The sequence below is a fragment of the Crocodylus porosus genome, unplaced genomic scaffold (assembly GCF_001723895.1).
Source record: "Crocodylus porosus isolate Cpor-Errol unplaced genomic scaffold, CroPor_comp1, whole genome shotgun sequence".
NCBI lineage: Eukaryota > Metazoa > Chordata > Crocodylia > Crocodylidae > Crocodylus > Crocodylus porosus.
Genome location: NW_017728943.1, coordinates 131805842 through 131818071, shown reverse-complemented (window position 1 = coordinate 131818071; position 12230 = coordinate 131805842). Strand labels below are relative to the sequence as shown.

Sequence of the window (12230 nt, the reverse complement as noted above, 5' to 3'; positions counted from 1 at the left end):
CTTGGACACCTGGCTCCCCTCCCCTCCGGGACCTCAGCGCTTCTCCAACTATCCTCCTTAGCTTGTTGAAGTCTGCCCTCCTAAAATCTAGGGCCGCTGCCCTACTGCATCCCTTTGCCACCTTGCGCTGGATGGTGAATTCCAGCAGGCGATGATCGCTGTCGCCCAGGTGGTCGAGCATCCGCAGCCCCCTCACCAGGTCATCACCAGGATCATGAAGGAAGCGGTCTCACCCGCTTCCTTCGTGGTACCCTGCAGTGGTGTGCCATGCCCCCACCCTGCATGACTATGTGCCGCTCCCCCCGCTCCCTCCCCAGTCACAATTCAGGCCACCGCACAGCCAGTCCCCACGCCCCACAACCTGACCCCACCCCCACCTATCTGTCTGTTTTTCCTAAGGTTCCAGGCTGCGCATGCACAGTTGGCCTGGAGTGTTGGACAGACAGACGGAAGTGGTAAGACTTTTATTATATTACGATAGCCAGGAAAAACTACAACTAAAAAACAGTAACTCATAAAACAAACAGGTGTGGAACCTTGACAAAACCAGAGTTCCTGTACCTAGCTGCCCTATGTATGCATCTGTGGGACTGTCATACGCTATAACAGGCTGTCTGAACCAGCTTTCTGTCATATGCACATGGTTCCAAATCATTATGAAGGTGACCAGAATTATTAAAAATTGGCTTTAAGATACCAAAACAAAGAAACTTCTGTACCTAGCCTAAGAGCTGTTATGAGGTTGAGAACCTCATTTAAAAAAAGTCTTCAACCCTGATCAGATGTGGACTTTAGCCAAAATAAGACTGAGTAAAATCATATCCTCTTTGATATCTCTTGGTGGTTATGACATCTCAATCATACCCTTTCAGCATCAACAAGCTATTGTCTACTGAATTGCATGAGCACTTGGACCACTTGCTTCATAAATTACTTCCAACTTTGAAGGGATACAGATGGAGCTAGCTTCAAAGGCAGTGGCAGCATGATCCTGGTGATGAGACTAAAACAAATTGCTTTCAAAGTGCATCTTGGATGGCACTGGAGGGAAACATATTATCAGTCCCAAAATGATGATACCTGTGAAAAAGGATGGAGATAGTTCCAAGCCGGAAATCAGTAAATATAATGGGAAGGCTAACAATTCAATGTGAGCTCAAACCTGAGGCCCAGAATTATGAAGAGATTTAGAAGCATGTGGACTGGAGCATTTTTTTCTGCCTCTGTCCAGTTGGCAGTATCAGGGACATGCACCAGTGCAGAGCCAAGGGGCAGTGCATTTCTGGTAGCCTATCAGACTACTGGTGAGCTGGATCTGGCCTGTGGGCTGTATGTTTGACACCTCCTGGTTTAAAGGATGGTTATTACATTTAGATTTCAATATTTTTCATTTGAAATTAGGAAATGCTAAATTTTTAATTCTAGGTATTGTATTTATAAATGCATTTCCAGATAAGGTTATGCTGATCTAAATCATTGTGCAACTTAAGTTTCTCAGTTCATTGAATACATATAATTTTAATATAAATCTTTGAATCACAGAAAAATTCATACTTAAAATGTTGTAAACAGGATAACTTCTAAGAGAATGGAATTACTTTCCTACAGTTACCTTGATCAACTCCAGTTAGCTGATGATTAGATGTAAAATAACTGGCAGGTTCTTCAGCATCTTCATGCCCATATTCTTCTGCTAACGGCTCAGTAAGCACAGAGGGCTTGTCACGTCTTGAATAGATAAACTGAGCTGCTACAACATTAGTAAAAAACAGAACTTTTAAAATGTTTTCCCATTCTTCAAACACAAAAATCTAACTTCAGAGAAAAAACAGTTGATTTGGAAAAGAAAAAAATACAAATCTCATTTTAAACATATTATTATAAGATGTTGAAATGGGACAGTCACTGTCTAATAAGCAATTTTGGATGGTCCCTCATTATTAAAGGTGAAATGTCCAGGGAGAAAGCAATATCTATGCATCTCTGAATATCATGTACAGTTCTACCCAGTTCAATATTCAACCAAAATCACCTTATGCAGACTAAAAAAACTGAACATTTGTATGGATCAACATTTCTCACGGTTTGTTTGTTTTTAACCTGTGACCCAATCTTTATATTTATAATCACATCATAGAACCCTTTGCAGTGTTTAAACTAAAAAAAAAATAAGTAAGCACTACCTAATTTGTTAAAAACCACAACAGTGTATGTTCAAAGTAACATTTATCTGTTTTTAATATTAATTCATAAAAGTTTAATTTGATGAATTCATCCATTTTTTCAGTTCTTAGGCTTCAATTTCTATAAATGTATGCCACAGTTCAACATACTTCAAGTATATGCTTAACTTAAAGACATGGGTAATCCAATCTCTAATTAACAAGAGCATAATCATTTGTGTGTGATTTATGGAAGCTGGACCTTAGTTATTATTCATAATTTTCAGTTTATAAAACATATAGACATAGGCAAAATAAACAGCCATTCAGAATTTGAACAAATATTCATTCTCTCGACTATGTAATATTTGTCCAGTCCTAGCATTTGTACTAATTCATATACTTTACAATTTCACACAAAAAAAATAGTTTCACATAAAAAAAAAAGTACAGGCAGTCCTCGACTTAGGCGTTGGGACTTATGGCAATTTGCACTTGCGGCACTCCACCATTTACACCCCTGTTATTACTTACAGCACTACAGGGAAATTTACAATGAGAAAAAGAGGGCAGCAAAACAAACATCCCTGGATCAGTTTCTCAAAAAGCCATCAAGTGGCCCTAAGTCTCCCCAACATCTCCCCAAAAAAGCCCTTCTGAATTCCATGACCCTGATGAAGGTGTTCCTTCACACTCTGATTAAGTAAAATTTTGTGATTAGTTACTGTATTGCCCTGTTTAATCGATTCATATACAGTACACTTTGGAAAGCTGTGTACTGTACAGTGTATATCATTTATAGTTGATTAAATAGTTGATTTAAATATGGTGTTTATGGTCATTTCTATAAAAAGCTGGGCATCAGGCCCTCGGTCAGGAACATAACCCCCTATTATAACATTGTTTCTATGGGAAAATCAGATTCAACTTACATCGTTTTGACTTACGGTGCCTTTTCCAGGAACATAACCCACCATAAGTGCGAGGACTGCCTGTATGCATGATCTAGCATATACTCTAAAATCACTGAATGGAAAGAACAGATATAACAATTGTACAGCTATCAAAGGATATCAATATCCTGCTCCATCTGCATGATTCTGCATTTATACAAGAGTAGCAAAACTTCTCCATTCAGGGTCAAAGACCAACTTAGCTCACTTTCATAGATACTGGAGCACTCAGCATAAAAGAACCGAACAGCTGATGCAGCAGCAGCTCCCCATTTTTAAAGCAGATAAAATGTATGTTTTGTCCAAAGCCTTAGTTGCTGCAGCTATTTACATTTAAACAAAACAACTTTAAAAAAAAACAACAAGGCTTTGCAAGCAGGTTTAAACATTTTTTAAATTAAAATCCTAACAGGGTCCCTATTTTGCAGGGACATACATCCCAGGGCAGATTTGTAACTTGTTGAAAAACTAAATACAGTTCATGTTTTGTTTTTTTAATTTGTCTAGGACACAAATCCACCAACAGTTCATTTAAAAATGAAAATGAGTTAATTTAATTTAAAAATAAGGGAAGGTGAACATAAATAATGTAAGAATGCCTGTGTGACTACTTACTATCTGAAACAAAAAAACATTGGCTGAGGGACAGAGAGTAGGTGGTAAAAGATAAGTATTTAGTGGAGGCACCTATATGCCCAACTCCCACTAAAGTTAGAGGGGAGGGAAGTGCCTATTGCAAAATGCACAAAGTGGCAAATCTGCACCACTAGCTATGCAAGTATCTTTTAATGTTGCTTTGTTCTAGAAATAAATCTTTTAATGTATTGCAATTGCTACCCCAGTCCATTGTCATGCTGCACAGCCAACTTTGTCTTGGTTAACTCCTATTTTTGTCCCATAAAAAAGCCTTGTTCATATTCCCTGCCATGCACATTTATATGCAATTTATTCCAAGTGAGGATTTTATAGATAAACTTCTGGACTAACCTGTTGATGGAGAAATACAATAATCATCTTCTACTGATTGGCCATAAAGGTCTTCATCTTCAAAATCTAAGCAGCAAAAAAGCAAGAATTAGTCCACTCAAATTTAACCTACGTATATTTAAAATACTTGAATACCCTTTCTCTAGTCTAAGTATTCAATTGCAATATTGCAGAAATACAAATACTAAGAGGTGCTGGCTGCAGGTCAGAATAACGATTTACACACTGGTGACATTCAACCAGCCATCTATTGGGCAACAAGGAAGAATTCAAGAACTTTCTTTAATGGCTCTTTTATACCTTAGTATGCTGGGAGCTAAAAAGTATTTCAGATATGTCCTCTGTTGGCTTCGGTGACTGTCCTCTCCTAGCTTCATGATAGAGAGTATTCTTTCTTCACTCTTGATATAGGATTTCTCTTCACTCTTGATATAGGATTTCTCTCTGCATTTCATCTATAAATCCCTATGGAACTACAGTCCAAATCACACACAACAGTGGGATGGGATGGTGTTCAGAAAAGTTTACATGTGCAGGATGGATAGTTAGCTAATCCTTCTAGTCATCTCAGTTACTGTATTACTGGCAGTTATGAATGTGATCAGTTCTTTCTGAAGCTGTTGTCAGAGGCCAGGCATACTGAGTAACTGAAGCATAAGTTGGCTGAGGATGCTGGAGGGAGCACACAGTGCCCCCGGTATCTCCCAACCCTTGAGACGACAGCAGCAGCAACAGCGATTGGCAGCTAAGAGACAGCTGCAGCAATGAGAAGGTAAGCCAGGGGAAGGGAGCGAGCAGGGCCAGGTGTTGGCAATTGGGCCTGACCCTATTTAGCTGCACCAGGTGGGAGCAGTGCAAACAGGTGCACTCTTTAGGGGCACGCCAGAGTTTGCACGGGAGAGGGAGACGGCTTGGAGGCCCAGGAGTCACTTACCAGGGATCCCCTAGTGGGACAAGTTCCAGCTGACAAGCAGGGTTCCCACAGGGGGCAGGGCTGCAGGCAGACACAGCTGATTGTCTGATTGGCCTGGGAAATTTGAACTTGGGTTAAATTGGCCGGCCAGAGCAGTCAGCTGAGGACACCAGAGGGAGCACACGGTGCCCCCGGTACCTCCCAACCCTTGAGACAGCAGCAGCAGCAGTGATTGACAGCTAAGGGACAGCTGTGGCAACAAGAAGGTAAGCCAGGGGAAGGCAGCAAACACGGCCAGGTGCTGGCGATCGGGCAGGGGACTCTTTCCCTGCCTGACCCTATTTAGCCGCACCAGGCGAGAGCCACACGAAAAGGAAGCGCAAACAGGTGCACTCTTTAGGGAAGTGCCAGAGTTTGCACCGGGGTTTGTGCAGGGAGGCCACAGGCAGCGGAAGAGCCAACAGCGGCAACAGCAGCAGCAGCAGTCTCCAGGTAAGTGCATGAGGGTGACAGCATGGGAGTTGTCATGCAGAGTGCAGCCAGAGCTCCTGCCCCACAGCTGCCTCCTGGCCCGGGGACCGGTAAAGCTTCCACGCAGGTAAGGCTTCCTAGCTTAGTCCCTTGGGCTGGCGGGGAGGGGAACATGGAGGCGGGGGCTTCTCTCACCTGTCCCACCTGTGCCAGGATTGCGGCACTGGAGGGGCAGGTGAGAGAGCTCCAGGCCGAAGTGAGCAGGCTGCGGGGATCAGGGCCATGGAGGACGAGATTGACGGGTACTTTCTCTCTCTGCGGGGCCCGTCCCCTCAGGCTGTCGCCACCCAGGAGTCTGCAGGAGGCAAATGGAGGACAGTCACCTCCAGCGCCAGGCAGCATCGCAGGCAGTGTGTAGCTGCATCAACTGTCACCCCAATACAACTGGGGAACAGGTATGCAGCCCTGGCAGCGCTGGAGGAGACTAGGCGTGAGGAAGAAGGAAGGGAGGAAGCCACGCCCTCATCCAGCAAGCCATCATCCATACCAACTGAGCATCATCCAGTGACCCAGAGGAAGAGACATTGGGTCATCATCATAGGGGACTCCCTCCTCAGAGGAACAGAAGGATCCATCCACTGCACAGACCCCAATGTGAGAGAAGTGTACTGTCTCCCAGGAGCCAAGATTGGGGACATCATGGGGAAAATCAGTGACCTTATCCAGCCTTCTGACTACTATCCTATGGTCCTCATCCATGTGGTAACCAATGATGCGGCCTGGACCAGTCCGGACCGGATCATGGATGAGTACAGGGCTCTGGGGGCCAAGTTTAGAGAGTTGGGGGCCCAGGTGGTCTTTTCATCCCTCCTCCCGGTTAGTGGACGCCGTCGGTGGCAGAGCGCCTGCATCCGTGAGGTAACCGGCACCTCCAGAGTTGGTGTCGTCACGCCTGATTTGGCTTCCTGCAGCATGATCCACACTTCAAATCAGAGGGCGTCCTGGGCGTCCATCTCTCCCCCAAAGGTAAGAATTGTTTTCTTACAAGGTAGTTGATCTCCTCCAGTGGGCTTTAAACTAAGCTTGCCGGGGGATGAGGGATCCACAGGAACAAGAAAAAACTCAACCGGGTGTAGGACCTGCCCAGGTAAGAGCTCAGGTATATACCAAGGGACCAGTTGTCTCTCAGGTAGGGGGGAGTGCCCAGGGCTCCCACAGGGGGATTAAGCTGTCTCTTCACTAATGCAAGAAGCATGGAGAACAAGCAGGAGGAGCTTGCTCTCCTGCTTGCATCCTGCTTACAAGTAGTAAAATGAACCTGGTTGGCCTAGTGGAGACATAGTGGGATGAAATATTTAACTGGGCATTAGACCTATACAGGTTGTTTAGCAATAGGAAGGGGAAAAAAGGTGGGGGGGTTGCACTCTATGTTAGGGAACAGTATACCAGTTCTACCTTCCAAATGGGACCAGAGAAAGGCTTAACTGAGACCCTGTGGGTCAAACTTCAAGGGGGGGAGAGGGATCTGGTGGTAGGAGTTTACTACAGACCACCACATCAGGAGGAAGAGCTGGATCTGGGATTCTCCAGGCAGCTTGGGAAGGCAGGCATGCAAAGGATGTTGTGGTCACAGGGGATACGAATTAACCTGACATCAACTGGGAGGAGTAGTTGGCAAAGCCTAGCCACTCACCAAGGTTCCTGACATGTGTACAGGAGCTACACCTCGTGCAGGAGGTACTCGACCCCACTAGGGGAAATGCCATACTGGATCTGGTGTTAGCCTCTGGGGATGACCTGGTGGGGGATGTGCTAGTACAAGGGAGGCTAGGGGACAGTGATCATGAAATGATCCAGTTTGCTATTCAGAGGAAGGTGGGAAGGGTAACTAGCACAGCGCAAATGCTTGACTTCAGGAAAGCCAACTTCAATGTGCTCAGCACAGTAGTCAGGGAGGCACTCAGAGCCCAGGGTATAACTAGTGTGGGGGTCCAGGAAAGGTGGTCCTTCCTCAAGGAGGCTATCCTTGGGGCACAACAGGATGCAATTCCACTGCGCAGGAAGGCGAGAAAGTCTAAGAAACCTTCACGGCTGAGCGGGGATACCTAGGCCGGCCTGAGGGCAAAGAAAAAAGTGCACTGGCAGTGGAAGCAGGAGGCAGGGACAAAAGAGAAGTACACCTCCCTGACCCGAGCTTGTAGGGATTTGGTAAGGGAGGCTAAAGCAGCATGAGAGCTTTGATTTAGCTTCTGGGATTAAGGATAACAAAAAGTTCTTCTTCAAGTACATAGGTAGCAAGAATAAGTCTTGGGGTAACATTGGACCCCTACGTGGAGAACCTGGAGAGGGTCCAGAGGAGGTCACTCGTATGGTTGGGGGCCTCTGTGCCCAGCCCTATGAGAAGAGGCTGAGGGACCTGAATCTCTCTTCAGTCTCTGCAAGAGGAGGCTGAGGAGGGATCTTGTGGCTACCTACAACCTTATCAGGGGCCACCAGCAGGGACTCGGGGAAAGTCTGTTCACCAGGGCCCCCCTTGGAGTCACCAAGAACAATGGCCACAAGCTGAGGGAGGATAGGTTTAGGTTGGATATTAGGAAGAACTACTTCACTGTAAGGGTGGCCAGAGCCTTGGAATAGGCTTCCCAGAGAGAGGTGGTGCTCTCACCTTCCCTAGAAATCTTCAAGAGAAGACTGGATAGGCACCTGGCTGGGGTCTTATGACCCCTCCCACCCCCAGTGCTCCTTCCTGCCCATGGGGGTCGGACTCAATGATCTGTCTAGGTTCCTTCCCGCTCATTGATTCTATGATAAAAATGCAGGGCTGGAAGGGATCTCAGAAGTTCATTTCGCCCAATCCATCCCTGACTAAAACCATCCAAATCAAATGGTTGTCCTGAAAACTTACTCCTGAAAATTTCCAAGGCTGGATATTCCACATCTCTAGGTAGCCTGGGGTCCAATATTTAACCACCCTCCCAGTGAGAGAGTTCTTCCTAATATCTACCCTAAGTTTTCCCCAATACAACTTGCCACCTTTGCTCCAAGTGCCATCACCTATGGCCACAGAGGATAGTCTCTCTCTATCCTTGTTACAACCACCCTTCAGGTCCTTGAAGCTATCAAATCTCTGTTCAGCCTTCTTTTTCAGAATACATCATTCTAGTTCTTTCCATCACCAAGTCACGTTTTCCAGGCCTCTAATCATTTTTGACACGCGCTGAACTATTTCCAAACTGTCCACATCTTTTTTTCAAGTGTGGGGACCAAAACTGGACAACATATTCAAGATGAGGCCTTATCAGTAATGATGGGAGTAGACAGATCGTGTCCCATGATTTGCAGTAACACTTCTTTAATACAACATTTTATCATTTTTCTTTTTTCGCAACAAGAGCACACTGTTGGCTCACATCCAGCTTATGGTCTACTGTAACACCCAGGTCCTTTTCTGCAGTACTGCAGCCTAGCCAGTTATACCTTAGTCTGCATTTGTGCGGGCAATTGTTCCAATCAAAGTGCTGGACTTTGTACTTGACCTTTTCATCTGATTGATTTTTGGATTTGGATTTCTCTATTTTGTCAAGGTCATTCTGAATCCTAGTCTTATTCCCCAGAGGGTCAGCAACTCCACCCAACTTGATGTCCTCCACAAATCTGCTAAGTGTAAACCTAGTTCCGTCCTCCAAATTAAGGAAGATAGATATTCAACAATCCCAGAGTGAGAACAGACCCCTACTCAATACATCTTACCAATTAGACACCAATCCACTAATGAATACTCATGGGGCACAATGTTTCATCCAGTTATATGTCTACCTTACAGTGCTTTCATCTGTCTATATTTACTTAGCACACTGGTTTCAAACTCAATTGGCCTCCTATCCAGCATGCAAGGCTAGTCCAAAGCATGCTACACACAGTGTGCAAGTCCAGTCTGAGACTGGAAGGTGACATGGTAGGGCTCCACAGGTTAGATCCAGCCCACAGCCCATATCTTTGACACCCCTGACTTAGTTTGTTAAGAAGAAAGTCATGGGAGACAGCATCATATATAATAAAGTTAAATATCAAACAAATTTATGTATTTACTAATATTTAGCGAATATTAAAAGTTATTATGCACATTGTTTAAAATCAGCTTATATACCAAATGAGCAGAAAGTTGCAAATACAGTAGCCAAACGTTAAAAAAGGATTAGCAGCGTTCTGGGAAATGAAGGTCTCAATGATCTACCTTCATACTATGACTTGATACAGCATCACTGCTTTTGTAAAAGATAACCATGCCTGTCAGAATGAGTCAGAATTATTTCAGCGTGTCAAAAAGTGGCTAAAAGAAGTGATTAAAATCCAAAATATGGCAAACTCTTTACATAAAGCAACTAAGTAGTAGTCGGAATGAAATACCATCATGGATTAGAAAAAGTTAATATGAAAAGAACAAATGATTGCATGTAATATAGTCAAAGATTAATAGTGCAGTGCTCCAATCTTCCATACTGGGGCTGGTATATTTAAAATATACTTCCTATTAAAAGAATGGGCCAAGCAGCACTGTGAAAAACTTTGCGCAATAAAGCAAAACGTTTTGCTCAGCCAAGACTAGGAGAGATCACAAAAGAAAATGAGATACCCAGCAAGTCTAAATGATGGGTAACACAGTGGTAACTAAAATCCAGATTCTGACAAACGTACCTTGGAAAGAATAATTTTAAGTACTTATATAACCACGGTGGAAAAAAGACCAGACATCCCAGTGGATAGTACAGAATACCAGATTTAGGAAAGGAATAATCAACAGCACGAATACAAAATGGGGAATGACCATTTGCAGAACCCCTTCAAGAGGAGCTAGAGGTTGTGGCAGAATAGGGATTGGCAACCTTTTGCCCCTGTGGGCCTGAATTTGAGATCAGGTGCCCTGCCACAGATTGCATATCTCCACCCCCAACTCACTTGCCCTTATTCTCTCTACAGATACCCTCTGCAGTAAGACCTATTTCTTGTACTGAGTGATAGTGAGAAAGTGGCAACTTGGCCAAGGAGGCAGGTGTTATAGAGGGAGCAGACAGCTTGGCACTGCAGTGTGCCAACACATTTCCTGTACTATCTCAGAACAGCCTGGAGCTTCCCAAGCTGGATCTAACATCTTCATAGGTCAATCCAGTCCACGGGCCATAGGCTGCAGCCTCCTAATGTTGACTCACATTCAATTTGTCCTCTACAATTTCATACAGCTGCAAAACAGGCCCAGCAACCGATTGTAAAAGCAGGTGCATCATATACAAAGAGATGATGTGCACAACCAATGCCGAGATTTCCTTGGAGTCTCAGAACAGCACAGACTTCCTATGCCTGAAGATGGGTAATTGTGCCCAAACGCTTGCCAAGAACTTTTTTCCATCTACATAAAGAACCTTGCCTGCTGAGATTTCAAGAAGAAATTCACAGCCGGGGTCTTTCTGAGGTCTCTGCCATTTTTACTTCTCTGCAGGCAAAAGAAGACTATGCTGTGGCACTTGCCCAGCAGGACCTCAAGTTGAAAAAAAAAAAAAAAGTCAAGACAGAAAACGCAGACAGAATCTGAGACTGGGCTGTTACCAAAGGCTGCCTGAAAAACTAGGCCCCTGGGAACAGCCCCTGCCAATTCTACCTTGGGGATGCCACGCTACTGCCAGAAGGGCTTCAGCCATGACCCTCAACCCTGCTGCGCAAGCAACATCTGTCACGAGGTCCGGAGACACCCAGCTGGTGCCAGGGGAAAGCAATGGCACTGAGAGGAGACAGGAGGCTTCCCCAGACAGCGCCACGTGCCCAACCCGGGGCTGCCCCTACCCAGGTTCTTCTGCGCCTCCCTGATTACGTCACGGGAGGGGCGGGGCCGCCGAGAGGCTCGAACGAACCAGAACGAGGCTGACGGGGGGGTGGTGGCGACCCCTGGGCCCACCGCGTGGGCCACCAGGGAGCCCCGCCCCCGCCCGCCGCGAAGCAGGGAAGGGAAGGGAAGGGGTTGGGGGGGGCGGCAGATGGGGCAGAGGTGGCGGTTGGGACCCCCCCGGGGCCCCAGCCCGCGCTACCTTCATCGTAGTTGTAGCCTCGGACGTTCCTGTGCCGCGACATGCCGATGGCGGCCGCCCCCGGGGCTCTCAAACGCGGCGGCGCTGGCAGCAGCAGCACCTCCCCCCCCCCTCTCGCTAGGTCGCCATGTCCCAGCCGGGCCTGGCGCAGGCGCAGAACGGCGGCAGCCGCCGAGCTGGCACGGTGCCGGTACGCATGCGCGGCAGGGCCTCGCGAGCCAGCGCCGCTCTGCTGGCCCCACCCATCCGGCCCAACCGCCCCGCCCCACTCGCGTCAAGCCTGGGTAGTGTGGCGTGTACGGAGTTGTGCTGCGGCTCTCGCCCGTCCCCGAAACAGACAATAGCAGCGACCTTAGACCTGAGTGGATACGTAGAGGCTCTGTACGTGTCTTCACCTTGGCCATGTACTTGCGTTGTACATTATCTGTGTCTATACACTATGTGTGTAGATGTCTCATAGATTATACCTGTATCTGCATCATGGCTGTCGTGTATATATATTATATGCCATCTGCATGTATGTACATGTATAATGTGTGTATAGGTATCCAGGTTGTAGCTGTATTTTTTTGCAAAAGTCCTGTTGGTCTAATAAAAGGTGCACCTCTGTCCACGAGCCCTGATTGCTTAATGTGTGTGTATGCAGTATAATGCATATACATGATAC

The 12230-nt window shown here is 46.1% G+C and overlaps 1 protein-coding gene across 3 annotated transcripts in view; it reads right to left on the bottom strand.

Annotated features, from left to right (window-relative positions):
• HBS1L (HBS1 like translational GTPase) overlaps nt 1-11743 on the bottom strand; it is a 107184-nt gene extending 95441 nt beyond the window's left edge. The window contains exons 1-3 of one of the 3 annotated variants that reach the window (XM_019550237.1): nt 11564-11743; nt 4103-4168; nt 1613-1750 (exon numbers count right to left, since the gene is read on the bottom strand). In XM_019550237.1, the coding sequence (XP_019405782.1) occupies nt 1613-1750; nt 4103-4168; nt 11564-11606 (247 nt within the window). In that variant the 5' untranslated portion in view covers nt 11607-11743. The remainder of the gene's footprint in view (nt 1-1612; nt 1751-4102; nt 4169-11563) is intronic. The other 2 variants (XM_019550236.1, XM_019550235.1) reach the window with 2 other exon arrangements.
• Nucleotides 11744-12230: the final 487 nt, after the last annotated feature.